The sequence below is a fragment of the Bos indicus x Bos taurus genome, chromosome 9 (assembly GCF_003369695.1).
Source record: "Bos indicus x Bos taurus breed Angus x Brahman F1 hybrid chromosome 9, Bos_hybrid_MaternalHap_v2.0, whole genome shotgun sequence".
Taxonomy (NCBI): domain Eukaryota; kingdom Metazoa; phylum Chordata; class Mammalia; order Artiodactyla; family Bovidae; genus Bos; species Bos indicus x Bos taurus.
In genome coordinates this window covers 89939531-89953918 of record NC_040084.1, presented here as the reverse complement: position 1 = coordinate 89953918, position 14388 = coordinate 89939531, and the positions used below count along the sequence as shown (strand labels likewise).

Below are 14388 nucleotides of genomic sequence, written 5' to 3'. Positions count from 1 at the left end.
TTGGAGACCAATATGGCTACTGTTGTGGAATATTATAGTAGGAAAGAGAATTAGGAGAACTATGGGATGGGTCAGTTACTTCTGACAATGAAGACCATAAAGAAAAGAAAAAGATAAGTTTAGAAACTTTACAATCTTAGATCAAGGCATGGTCAGAGGCCAGGTAGCTTCTAGAACTCTTACCCTTGCAGTTATTACAATGCTGGAAGAGCAAAAAATCAGACAGACTTAAATTTGCTGCAGCTTGCAAATTTATAATGTAAAGTGAGTTCAAAGCCTTGCTAGGCCTCTCAAGTGAAAGTGAAGGCCCTGTTGAGAACTGCAGAGGGACATTTTGGCGGATTTGGTTGAATCCTAGTTCTTTGAACCCCACATCCTTCTGAGCTTTCCTTCAGGTAAACCCCTTCCTCCTTCCCTGTCTGCCCTTCCCCTCTCCTTAGCAGACTCCACAGAGTCTAACTCTTAGACTAACTCCACAGAGGCAATTACCACTGAGGGGCTGCCTAAGCCAAGCAGACCATTACTGACGGCGTCAAGACAAGGCAAAGCCCCTTTACCTCTAAGAAGCAAGAGCCATTTTGTTTAGTGTTTCCCTGCACTGTGCATAGAAATTTGTTTTGAAGGGACTTGAGACTAATGGAAGCAGGTGGAAGAAGAGGCCCGCTTACTGAATTTCACTTGTGCAGATCTCTGAAAGATGCACCTCTGGTAAGACCCTGGGTTGCTGCTTTCAATAAATCAACAACACATTTAATTGTGGTAAATCTTTGCCATGGTATTAACACAATTACATAAAAGGGAAAGGATAGCCATATAAAGGATTCACTGTTTATTTCATATGGCCATTGGGGTTTATTTTACAAATACAGGGAACACAGTGATGCGCCCATTGGGATAATGCTGAACTGAAACCAGTTGGCACTTTTTTGCTGTTCTTTTCCACCTCCTATTAATGCAGAGAAGAGATATAGTTGGTCCTGTTGCCATGATGCTTAGGAGTAAGATTCTGTGTAAACTTGGAGGGTCTGAAGAATAGACAGATGAAGAGGACAGACCTTGAGCTCCATGGAGGAGGAAATCAGGTTGCTATTCAGACTGCTGTCTCTCAGCCTGTGATGGCCCCATGGGTTCTATTTTGCTGCTCTCAGAAACTGGTGTTCTAGTTGCAATCAGTTCAATCAGCCTGTTGTAAAGCAGAGTCGGTATTTTCTTTATTTGCCAACTTTAGAAACATCTAAATGTTTAGAATCATGGCAATAATAACTATAACTATAAAAATGACATTAGCTATACTGTACTTTCTGATCACACCAGGCTCTGAACTATGAAATCTTGCCAATATTAGCTCATTTACTCCCCACAACAGCCCTATGAATGAGATACGCTGTTATAATCCTGATTATGAGTTTGTAAAATCTGAGCTTGTGAGAGGTTAAATTACTAGCTAAAATTCACACAGGTAGTTAATGACGGAGTTGAGACTTAAGCTTAGGCCTTTCTTGTTTCAAAATCCAAGACTTTATACTATTATGATTTCCTTCTGCCACAGACGACCTTATGTCTCACACTCTTTTTATCCATTAAACATCCCTTGAACCCATGCACTTTCACCACCACCATCACCGTAATGATGAGGGCTATGATCTTTTTAAAAGATTACTATACAACTTCCTAACTGGTCCACCTTTACGCATTTTGGCCCCACTTCTAATCTGTTTTCCATATTGTAGCCAAAGGAAAAGCTTCAAGACTTAAGTGTTATCACATTGCACCACTTCGAGCACTGTAAAGACTTCCCCTAATGATCCATCTCTTTGGGCTGGTTTTTAAGACGTCCACAATCTGCCCTTCGCTTTGTTTTGAGTTTCAGGGGGCCCATTTTCCACTGAAGCTCCTGTTCCCTCCCTTGCTTTCTCTTCTGCAGTCCCATGGGTTTTCACTTCTTCAAAAGCACCATGTGCTTTTCTTCCATGGATCCTTTGCCCTGGAGTGTTACTCTAGACCCCAGTCTATCTGCCTTCCTCTTAGTCCAAGTTTCTTTTCCTGCAGCTCACAGTTCAAAAGTCACTTCCTTAGCAAAGTCTTCCTGATCTTTAAACTAAATTGATTCCTTTCATTGGAGGCTCTCAAAGTATTTGCCTTCTTTTGGAAGCTGGGGTTTTATAATTATTTGCATGTTTTTTTGATCAATGTCTCTCTTCCTGATTATACTGGAAGCTCAGTGAAGGCAGGAGCCAGGTTTGGTTTTGTTCACCATTGTGGCTCCAACAGTTAGGACAATATTTAGGATATGGTAGGTGTTTGAACAATACAGTCGAATAATGAAGCTACAACACACTTCCCTGGGGTTTATGAAAAAAGACAAGCCTTTCCCAAAAGTCGATGATGTGCTTAGTCCTTCGGTGGAGGATAAAAATGAACTGAGAGTGGACATTCAGTTCATCAGGCAACCAATGCCAGCCAGAAAGCCCTAGGCTCCTGCCTGTCTGCTCCTGGGAGAAGAGCAGCTAAGTCTAGGGAAGGAGTTTCAGTTGGTGGGTGAGTTGGTTAGATGAAAGCACAGACTGCAAGGAAGAGCTCAGCTGCCCTCTCACCCTCTCCTCCTGAGTGACAGGTCTGCAGCTTGGATCTCAGTCCAGTCATATGCAGGCAGAGGGTGGTAACTGTATGACTAGGCTATGGTGGGTCACCTCGACAAGGTGTTCTAGGCAGCCATGCGGAGTGTCACCCTGAGGCAGAGGATATGTTCAGAGTGACCCCTGACACCACCCTCTCCAGGCCCGACTCCCTGACACAACCAGTTTCTGCAATTAGAGATTCATTCCTTGGTCTCTAAAATATGTAAACACAAGGAAACACATCAGATTAACTCACTAGATTCATTTCAGATATTATTATTTTGTTAGAATCCAGAAAGAAAGGCCTTCGAAGAAAATGCAAAGCTAAAGAGTGGCGTGTTGGCAGTGAGCTAGGGAAAGGCAGACGGCAGAGAAAAACTTTGTCCACTGAAAAGCTCCAGCCTCCCATTCTGCAAACGTAGCTAATGGAAAAAACGATTTGTTCAGATTGAAAATTTGAGAGTAATTATTATTTTTAAGATTCTTGCAACATAGCTGTAATTGTTTGTTGCCTGCAGTCCTCTTGGACCTGGGCTTCCTTGTTGGTAAAGAGAGGCTGTGTTTGACTTTGCTTGGAGACCATAAAACCACAACAAAATACATTCTTCAGGAGGCTACCCGGCAACCCCAGGATCTCCTCGACACCTTGAGAAGGACTTGTGATGACAGACTCGCCGAGAGCGCGAGGGAAGAACCTGAAGGCAGTTCTCCAGCGTCATATTGACGAATAACCAAGAAGAAATATCAAGAGGTCGGATGTCTCCTCCGGAAATCGAAGCTTTATAAACCACAAGAACAAAAGCCTATATAGTCTGACCCGTCTCCTTAAATTGCATGCTGCGGAAGAGGTCAGCCGTTAGGATCTTTTTCGAAAGTTGATTGAAAAGGAGCCAGAGAAATGTCCCCAGTGAACAGCATCACTTCCTTCCTGGGACCATCAGCGAACCTCCCCAGCCTTTCAAGATAGGTTCTGCCCTGAAAGGTCAGCCGGGCGGTGGAAATCCCAGGCAAAAGTTAGCAGCTGGGGCAGAGCATCTCCTTCCCGGCGCTCTCGGCCATTTCTTTCCTCCTCGACCCCCCGGGAGGTGGACCTGGTGGAAAGGCTCCCCGAGGAAGAGAGCCGCGGAAAGCCTTTGCCGCTGCAGCAAGACGCTGGAGGCGGCCGAGCATCTCCAGGAGGTAGGGGAAGCCGGGGAGAGAGCCTGGGCGCCTGCCCCCAGCGGTGCCGGGGACCAGCGCATCCCGGGCGCCGGGCGCCGGGCGCGGGGAGGGGCGTGGCGGCGCACGGGCAGCGTCGGGAACCTCCCCGACCTTCCCTAGCCGAACCCCAGTGCGGGGGGGTGGTGTTGGGGGGTGGCGGGTCTTGGGGAGAGGCCTGAACCCCCCCTCCTCGGGTGCACCCGGAAGGAGGACCCGCTCGCCGAGGGAGGGCAGAGTCTCCGAGCGGCTGGGCGCAGGAGTGAGTGAGCGTGCGAGCGGCCCGGGAGCGCGGCGGCGGGCGATCCGCCACCGGCCCGGGAGCTGGCCCCCGGCGTGCCGTCCTCGGTCACCGGGGCCGCCCGGCGCCCCGCAAAGCCCCGCAGCCGCGCGCTCCGGCTCCCGCCACCGCCGCCGGCCCCCAGCGCGCCCGGCCGCCGCGGGTTCGCTCGCTGCGCTGCCCGGCACCTGGACGAGCCCGAGAGAGAGAAGGTAAGAGAGAGGCTTTGGGTGCCAGCCGAACAAATTGCAGACAGATTGTAAGCAAGTTTGCACTTGCAGGTTCGGGTCGTGCGTGCTTAACGGGAGGGAGAAGGTGGTGATGGTGGCGGTGGTGTGTGTACGTGTGTGGTACTCAGGGAGATACGGAGGTGGGGGGCGTACTGCCAGCATCTCCTACGTACATATCCCTATTAATATCCGCCCCCCAACCCCGACTTGACATTTCCGCTTGTGGCACTTCTCCCGGGGTCCAGAGACGCAGAAGCAAAAGGCAGCCGCCCTCTTGTTGCGATGGTCGGGGCTGCTGCTACTATCAGATGGGAGATGTAGGGCGTTGAACAAATTCCAGGAGCCTCCCTTCCTCCACTGACTATTTTAGGAAGGGCTGGGGGAGGGGACATGGGTAGTGCAGCCCCGGGGGCTTGAAGAACCAAGGAGGCCGGGGCTTCAGACTACTCCAGCTGTCGCCTGCGATGGCAGGCAGGCGGAGCCTACGCTAGAGGGCAAGATAACTTTCATCTCCTTTCCAGAAAGACACGTTTCAGACAGATTTTTTGCATCACTGCCAGAGGGAGTTCTGTGAAATGGTGGTTCGCCGAGTGGCAGGTGTATGGCAAAGGGCACGAAAATAATGTAAAATAAAGCAGCTAGTAGCCATCAGGGAAAGAAAGCCGGTTGAGAAACGGGGTTTGGAGGGCTGTCTGGGATAACAGATCTGAAGGGCTTCAAGTTCAGGCCCTTTTTCATAAATAGAGTCAGGTTCAGCAGGGGTGCCGGCTGAGGGGGGTGGACTGGAGGGGTGAGGGCGTTCGGGGCAGTGGGGAGACACCAGCTGTGAGGTTTAGCATCCCAGAATGTTCATTTCTGAGCTTTTCGGTTGGGGGTAGAAAACCTGTATGCATCTGAAATTTTTCTGTGCATGTTAAGAAAGTTCAAAATGAATGATTTTTTTTCCCTCCCTCTTCCTTAATGCTTGTCTATTTTTGTCTTCATCTGAGATCCACTTTTCCAAAGAAAGCATTTGTATGCAAGAGCCAGACTTGTGCAAGAGAAAGTATGATAATTTTCGACTAAGCAAAGGTTGTTAATATGACCCCCATCTGTATAAAATGCTGACTTAACCATGAGTCATGAGGATTCTTCTTGGAGAGGCTTGCTGTTCTCCATGAGGAAAAAGATTAATAGGATGGATAAAAAGTTCCTGACATCACCAGAAAGATGTCATAAAACAACATTGCTATTTTGTCTTGCATTTTTGAGTCTGTTTATTACTTTGTGGCAAATTGAGAACAAAAGTGCCCAATCAATGCTAACTGAATATATTTATTTCACACAGAAGATAAAAGCCACAGTCTCAGACTGACTCAGATAATAATATTGCTAGCCTTTGGAAATACTTGCTCAGTTATTACATTAGAGCTTCACTTTTATCTGTCTTAACTAATGATTTCTTCATAAAATGGTTTATTTCTTTTTTGTTGTAAGATTTTTTTTCCCCCACTTGATTCTTCTCTGCAAAGGAGTAAGGATTGGGAAAAGGTAGTTTGCTGTTTAAAAATGTTCAAGCATTGCTGTGTTTAGTGGGGAGGGTGCTGCTGTAGGACCTGATTTCTGATAATTATGCAGCTCACACAGCTACTTGGAGGTGAAGGGAGGTGTCACTGAAACCGGATGTGAGAAGCCCATGACTGGGCAAGGTTGGTGACAACTTCTCCTGCAGGGCAGGCGGCCCCAGCCTAGAGACTGCAGCCGCACCCTGTGGTCTGAACCCAAGACGCCTCTTTGAGGAAATCTGCTTATCTTCTCTTAAGTGAAGCGAGTGAAATCGCTCAGTCGTGTCCGACTCTTTGCAACCTCATGGACAGTAGCCTGCACCAGGCTCCTCGGTCCATGGGATTTTCTAGGCAAGAGTACTGGAGTGGGTTGCCATTTCCTTCTCCAGGGAATCTTCCTGACCCAGGGATTGAACCCAGGTCTCCCCCATTGTTAGACAGATGCTTTACCATCTGAGCCACCAGGGAAGTCCATATCTTCTCTTAAAAGTGTTAAATGTGTCCTTCCTTGTGGTCTAAACCAGTGAGAACTTTTGTTTGGCACAGAGTGCAGTCTAGACTCTAGCCAAGCTGGGGAGGAAGGGGAGCAGATATCTCTGGGCAGGATTTACACTCCAGGCGAACCGAAGAAAGTTCAATTACGATACAGTATCTGTCATGCACATTTGTTCTTCCAAGGACAGGACCAATTTTTGTTTGTTACCCTGTAACATTCATGAATTGTGGGTGCTTGGTCACGTCTGATTCTTTGCAACTTAATGGACTCCTCTGTCCATGGGATTCTCCAGGCAAGAATAGTGGAGTGGGTTGCCATTTCCTTCTCCAGAGATCTTCCCAACCCAGGGATCAAACCCACCTCTCCTGATATTGGCAGGTGGATTCTTTTGGGGGGAGGTGTAATGTTCATAACAGTGAATAATTACCAGCACTACACACTGATAGCCAGTACACAGATGTTGTAATATATTTGTAGTGACTACAGGATATCCCTCTTTTCCCCAGCCATTTAGCTGTCTTAGTATTCATTAATTAGTACCATAACTAAAGGATGCATAGAGAAAAACAATAATTAAATGTAAAATTAGACACTATGTGACTCACTCCGGCTAAGGACTGGTAGAAGGGGGTGTTGAAATGTATTTATTAGGTTTCAAAATTTTTTAATAGTGGATTTTAACAGGAATGAAAGTGAAGTTGCTCAGTCGTGTGCAACTCTCTGCAACCCCATGGACTGTAGCCTACCAGGCTCCTCTGTCCATGGAATTTTCCAGGCAATAGTACTGAAGTGGACTGCCATTTCCTTCTCCAGGGGATCTTCCCAACCCAGGGATCGAACCCGGGTCTCCTGCGTTGTAGACAGACGCTTTACCATCTGAGCCACCAGGGAAGTATTAACAGGAGTGCTGTTGTACATATTGAGACAGCTAATGAAGTGCTACATACAGATGTGAATCTGTGTATGTTTTATGGTCTCAGTTCATCTTCTTTGCCTAGAAATGAGCCATATCATTTCTGGTTGTTTCAGAGGTTGTAACTTTCTGCTGTAGTTTCCTAATACTTAAAAACTTGTTACATTTTCTAAAGATATAGTCTTGTGGCTTAGCAGTGTTTCTTCTAGTGTTGTTGTTCAGTCACCGTCGTGCTCGACTCTTTGTGACGCCATGAATTTCAGCAGGCCAGGCTCCCCTGTCCTTGTCTGTCTCCCCGAGTTTGATCAAATTCACATCCACTGAGTTGGTGATGCTATCTAGCCATCTCATCTTCTGCATACCCCCTTCTCTTTTTGCCTTTAATCTTTCCCAGCATCAGGGTCTTTTCTAATGAGCTGGCTTGTCTTATCAGATGGCCAAAGTATTGGAACTTCAGCTTCAGCATCAGTCCTTCCAGTGGATATTCAGGGATGATACGGAATTCTTTTTTAAGAGCACCAACAGGAGACTGCTTTAGCAGTCAGTTGTCCATTCTGCTTAGAATGGACAGAAAAGTCCATTCCACTCTGTTTGACTGGAAAAGTCAGGTTGTGATGATTCACTCCTGTGCTTTTCATAGGTCTCAGGGTTAAGAAGAGCCCATTGTTCAGACAGGAGGATCCCAGACAGTAGATCGTCTAAATTCCCTCTGCAGCCCACACGATAAATGCAGCAGATGGTATTGATTGGATGTTCTCTTTGCTCCCACAGTACCCTGCATTTTTCCATTACAATACATGACCTACTTTGTTATAATGCTGTTTATATCATCTTTCCCTCTGGTACACAAACTCTAAGGGGGCTTATCTATCTTGTTTACTGATGTTTACCCAGTAGCAGTGTGTCCTTTACATGTGAATTCTCAATGCATTTCTGTATGAAATAATCAATACAGGAATCTCACCTCTCTGCTAGGTGTAGTGGATGTTGCTTGCCACTTTGTAATCTTAGTTTCTTCTCTGGAGAGGATTTGGAGACGGTCTCAGGACTATTAATTGGTCCATGACCCATCAATGTCTCTCTAATTCTCTCTTCCAGTCCCTTTCCACCTCTTCCTCCTCTACCCGCTACAGTATATTGCACCCAATTAAAAACTGTTAATTACCCTGGGGGTAGTGAGCTCACTGATGGTGCCGGACCTTCCTCTGATGTTCTGGTTCTGTAGGTCATGCCCACATGGGCAGGAAGAGGCAGAATTAAGAGTCACTTCCATGTCTTTTTAGTCCAGAGTCTGTGCCTTTCTGCGGACCATCCTCCACATGTCAGGGGGTTGTTGAGGACATTGCTGAGAACCTCCCCACACAGAACCGGCTCAGAATCATCCTGATTGTCAGAACAAAGTGTTAGTCACTCAATTGTTCCCGACTCTATGCGATCCCATGGATTGTTTCCTCTGTCCCAGAAATTCTCCAGGCAAGACTACTGGATAGGTTGCCATTCTCTTCTCCAGGGGATCTTCCCAACCCAGAGACAGAACCCAGGTCTGCTGCCTTGCAGGCAGACTCTTTAAAGTCAGCCACCAGGGAAGCCCAATCAGAGCAAAGCTAAGTTTAAACTCACATCTTCTAACCTCCCGAGCACATATCTTGTAAAACCTCCTTTTATGATCATTGTTTGATTCATTTGAAATTTCTTATCAAATTAAAGGGGCATATTTTCCTCTTTAAATTTAAGTATCAGTAAAAAGCAAGAATATCAGAATTTCACAAAGTAGGAAATAATGTGTGTACATGAATGATGAAAGCAAAATATTTAATCTCATGCCTAAAAAGGGAAGGATGTTGCATCAACATCTTTTACTGTAGGGAGGAACAAGTTTTCTGGGGGTTGCCCTGCAGAGGTAAAGTAATGTGAACATTGTTCAATAAAACAGAAATATGTTTTAGGGGCTAGGATGTGTTCAGGGATGTAGTTGATATCAATGGTTAGGATGTCAAAGCAATAATAGTTGTGATCTCTGTGCCTGCAAAAGGTTCACAGCCTGGTTAGAGGGAGATGAGACTCATTGGTGAGGGATATAAGATGAATCGCTCTTATCAGAGTGTGGATTGTTGATGCAGAAGAAATGGAGTTGCTGAAAGTGTGCTGCGTCTAGGTGTGGCTTCACACGCAGTGTGGGTCCTGGGTCCAGGAAGCCTTTGGGTTACATTAGCTGAGAGTGTGAAGGAGTCATCAAGAAACTGCTTAGCAAGAATGTGAGGGTATGAAAGGCAGAGTTTGGGGAAATAATAACTTGCACAGCCACTCTAGTGCTGAACTCAGCCCATGGCCCACACAGAATCTCAAGTCAGAACCCTGAGAGTCCTCAAGATCCCCTGAGGACCCCACTTCCCACTTCCCGTCTCCCCTCCCCCACCAATCAGCAAGTCCTGCATATCCTGCCTTCTTAAGATGTTTTGGATTTTACTCTCCATTCATTCACTATCCTGTACAGTCTCTCATATGTTTCAGCTGGGTCCCTAAGATGCTTTCCTAACTGATCTTCCTGGAGCTTTGTGTTGTTAACCTCAAATACACCCTTTAAAAATGTAGCTAGAATAATCTAAATTGCACATGATCACTTCCAGCTTAAAATCCCTCGGCGTTTCCTGTTGCCTCCTGGGGACTCAGAACCTACTTCTGAGCAGAACACTCAGCCATCTGGCTGCTCCCTCCTTCTCCAGCTTCAGCCCCAGAATGTCACCTGGTCGAGTCCCTCACTATCTGTCTGTTGGTCAAGCTGTTTCATGTGTCCATGCCTTTGCTCAAGTTATTCATTCTGCCTGGAATGCATCCCATGTTTTTCACCTGATTAACTCTAACACCTTTACCAGGCTCAGGGCAGAAGCTGTTCCCTCCCAGGACACTCTCAGAACCTGCAAATTGGTATACTGCCTATGCTTTATATCCCTTATTTCTGTATTTGCACTTAGCCATGATTTTTTGTTGAATTATCTTTTCTATATTCTAAGCTTCTCAAACAATAGGTTACGTGTTGTATTCATCCTGTTTATCTAGCACTGAACTCTGGCACTCAGAATGTATTAGTTATACTGTGGAAATAACACCAGGTACATGAACTAAAGATGGACTCAAACAGAGAAATTCTGAGCTTAATGTTGTTGTTCAGTTGCTAAGTCATGTCCAACTCTTTGTGACCCTACGAACTGCAGCATGCCAGGCTTCCTTGTCTTTCCCTATCTCCTGGAGTTTGCTCAAAGTAATGTCCATTGAATCAGTGATGCCATCCAACCATCTCATCCTCTGTCATCCCCTTCTCCTCTTGCTCTCAGTCTTTCCCAGCATCAGGGTCTTTTCCATTGAGTCAGTTCTTTGCATCAGGTGGCCAAAGTATTGGAGCTTCAACTTTAGCATCAGTCTTTCCAATGAATATTCAGAGTCGATTTCCTTTAGGATGGACTGGTTGGATCTCCTTGCAGTCCAAGGGACTCCCAAGAGTCTTCTCCAACACCACAGTTCAAAAGCATCAATTCTTCATCACTCAGCCTTCTTTATGGTCCAACTCTCACATGCCTACATGACTACCAGAGAAACCATAGCTTTGACTATATGGACCTTTGTTGGCAAAGTGATGTCTCTGCTTTTTAATACACTGTCTAGGTTTGTCATAGCTTTTCTTCCAACGAGCAAGCATCTTTTAATTTCATGGCTGCAGTCATGGTCCACTGTGATTTTGGAGCCCAGGAAAAGAAAGTCTGTCACTGTTTCCACTTTTTCCCCTTCTGTTTGTCAAGAAGTGATGGGACTGGATGCCATGATCTTAGTTTTTTGAATGTTGAGTTTTAAGCCAGCTTTTTCACTCTCCTCTTTCACCTCATCAAGAGGCTCTTTAGTTCCTCTTTGCTTTAAACTTTGCTTTGAGTTCAATGTGGTATCAAAATAAAGACAGAGACAGAAAGAGGGAGGGAGGGAGAGAGGGAACTATTTCAGTATTACTGCACTGAGAAGATGAACATGATTTAGAAGAGCTAGGAGCATGGTGATCTGTAAGGCAATGGCATGAAGAAATCCCTTTTAATTCTCTAATTCTTGATTGATGGTAGGGGCCTTGTCTTAATCATCTGTGAAATCCAGTGCTGAGCAGGGTCTGGCATTGGGTAGCTAAATTAAAATGAATTTCTTCCCTCATTTCTACCTAGTATATCTGTAGCTAGCTAGCTAGACTTCAGAAAGTTATGATCTTGTATTTGGAGAACCTTAATTTGTAACAGTTTAGGAAAGCCATTTGTAAGATCCTTCAGGCATTGCTCACTGTCCATCAGTCTTCAAATTAAGGTAGCTTTGGTATGTGGGCTTGTGGAATGCTTTTCCCTAGGACATGGAGGCTACTAATGGGCACACAGCTCCAGCAGGACTAAGATCTTGATGGATGAGGGCTGGCTGGTAGTAATTATTTCTTCTCTAAGAATCCCTGGGGGAGCTGCCCACACACAGGTACCTCTCTAGCTCAGAAGCTGTCAAATATTGGGTCCTACTTCCAGTATCTTTGCAAGTAGCCAAGAGAAATCTGTCTTTACCTTCTTACGAGGTAATGCTGTTCACTGCATCGCAGCCCCCGAACTTGTTAAGGGGCCAGTACACTCTTTCTGGCCCCAGAAATGTGCAAGGTAGCAGCAGGGTAGGGTGTTTTATATCCTTTTTAAGGTGGTAGTCTAAAAACGATGCTCTCAGCTTATTCATACAATTCAGCCAGCTACCAGTATATGCTAGTATTAATGCTATTTTAAAAATCTGTTGTAATCTGTAATTACAGTGTATTACTTAACCAATTCTTCATAAATATTGCTGGTTTTATGACCACACATTCATGTTATGACGTTTGATTGCCCTCACAGACTCTTCCTATTTTCTTGCTAAAAGTGGACTGCCCCGCACAGAGGAACTGTTTTCTTTACAATTTTGCTATTGCCCTTCTCCCCTGACTCACCCTATTTCCTTTCTTCACCTTCATCATCACAGCCCAGAGATGAGTATGAATTGTAAAAGTGTCGTGCTCACATCGGCCCCCTTGGTTTGGCGTCTTGGTTAAATTTCTTTCTCTATGTACATTTTTCACGCTCCTTCTCTTTCTGTCATTAATTGTCCTATTCATGGCAAGACCTCTTCTTCTGTCAACCCTAGGGTTAGGAAGGGAGAAGGAAATGGCAACCCACTCCAGTATTCTTACCTGGAAAATCCTGTGGACAGAGGAGCCTGGTGGGCTGCTGTCCATAGGGTCGCACGGAGTCAGACACGACTGAAGCGACTTAGCATGCATGCATGCGTTGGAGAAGGAAATGGCAACTTGCTCCAGTATTCTTGACTGGAAAATCCCAGGGACAAGGGAGCCTGGTGGGCTGCTGTCTCTGGGATCTCACAGAGTCGGACACGACTGACGCAACTTAGCAGCAGCAGCAACAGGGTGAGGAAATCCTTGTTCAAAGCACGTGTCTCAATGTCAAGATTTCATCAGCTGCTCTCCTACTTCTGTTTTGCTTCCCCAGTCCAACATGATGAATTAGACTTGACCAAAGCAGAGAATTCAGGAAGAGGTTAGAAGAAGAATGTCCTCTCTTGCTTAGCCCTCAACCCCACCACGGCCTTACAGTTTACTTTAGAATCTTTCTATGGGGAGGAAAAAACAAAATCAAACCCCTTTGTCTCTTTAAATGACAGAGTCTCAAACTCAACAGGGAGGCCTGGAGTGCTGCAGTTCACAGGGTCACAAAGAATCAGACAGGACTTAGCAATTGAACAGGAAATTTTATATTTATCCTGTTTCAGTTCATCAAATTTTAGGAGCTAAGATCTGATCTCATTCCTGAAAAGTGTACAGACAAAACAGAGCAGAGTAGGCGTGCAAAACCGGCTAAAACAACCCAGATAAGAGAACTTGTGAATATTGAGAAATGCTTGGTGTTTTGGGTAAAAGTACTTTTATTTTCATAGGTTGGTGAAAAAAAGACTAGTTTAAAAAGAAAACATAGAAAAACGTGAACACTTCTCCTTTTAGCAGACAAATTTATTGTGTATGTTTCAAGTGTTTGTTTATTTTATCAAGCATCATGGGAATTTCTCACATTTGGCCTGTGCTATGCTGTGCTCAGTAGGGTTCAACTCTTTGAGACCCCATGGACTATAGCTTGCCAGACTCCTCTGTTTGTGGAATTTTCCTGGCAAGAATACTGGAGTGGCTTGCCATTTCCTACTCCAGGGGATCGTCCCAACTCAGGGATTGAACCTGCGCCTCTTGCATCTCCTGCATTGGCAAGATTCTTTAGCCCCGAGCCACCTGGGAAGCCCTCATATTTGCCTACCACTTTATAGATTTTTAAGTATTTTTACATTAGTCATTTCACTTGGTAATGAATCATCTCTTCAAATTAAATAAGCATAGTTCTACTTTTTGCACTTGTGTGACCTATATTGATATTTTGAAAAATATTGAACCTTTTTTTTTCTATTTGGTTTTCAGAATCCTGAGTTCATCCTGAGAAGACAGTCTTAAAGCAAGAGAAGAAAAAGAAGTGGTTGGATCTCTGGGAGATTTCCTCCCGGACTGCTGTGAGTGCCTGGGACTTGGCAATCGTCTGCCACTTGAAAGAACCGGAGAACTTCAAGTATGTTTTCTGGAGTGGTGTAGGGACACACCCGGCCGGACACAGAGTCTCCCGTGGTGGTTCCGTCCTCAGGCGCAGCCATGGCCGCCTCCAGGGCAGCCTCGCGGGCCCCTCGGGACATCGCCAACGTGATGCAGAGGCTGCAAGGTAAAAAAACGCTTCGAGGGTTTTTTGTTTTATTTTATTAGAGGCTCTAAATTTGCAATACTGACTTATCTCAGATTCTTTCCAAATCTGCTTGCCTTTTTATTCAGTTTTATGAAACTACAGCAAGGGGATAACAATGATGGCTTTTATCCTAATGTTTTCAAACTAGTATCCACGCTATTTTAAGATGCCGTCTTCTTTAAGTAGAAAAAAAGACAAAGCTCCTGTTTTGGTTTTGTGTCTGGGTGAGCGTGACCTTAATGGCTCTTAATCCAGTGTCCATATGGGAATTCCGAGTTATAGG

The 14388-nt window shown here is 45.3% G+C and overlaps 1 protein-coding gene across 12 annotated transcripts in view; it reads left to right on the top strand.

The window, feature by feature from the left end:
- Positions 1–3118: 3118 nt before the first annotated feature.
- Positions 3119–14388, top strand: part of SYNE1 (spectrin repeat containing nuclear envelope protein 1) — a 496771-nt gene continuing 485501 nt past the window's right edge. For 9 of the 12 annotated variants that reach the window (XM_027551874.1, XM_027551875.1, XM_027551879.1 and 6 more), the window contains exons 1-2: positions 3122–3797; positions 13793–14084. In XM_027551874.1, coding sequence (XP_027407675.1) covers positions 14018–14084 — 67 coding nt within the window. In that variant the 5' untranslated portion in view covers positions 3122–3797; positions 13793–14017. Of the gene's footprint in view, positions 3798–4219; positions 4308–13792; positions 14085–14388 lie in introns of those variants that run through there. The other 3 variants (XM_027551881.1, XM_027551880.1, XM_027551870.1) reach the window with 2 other exon arrangements.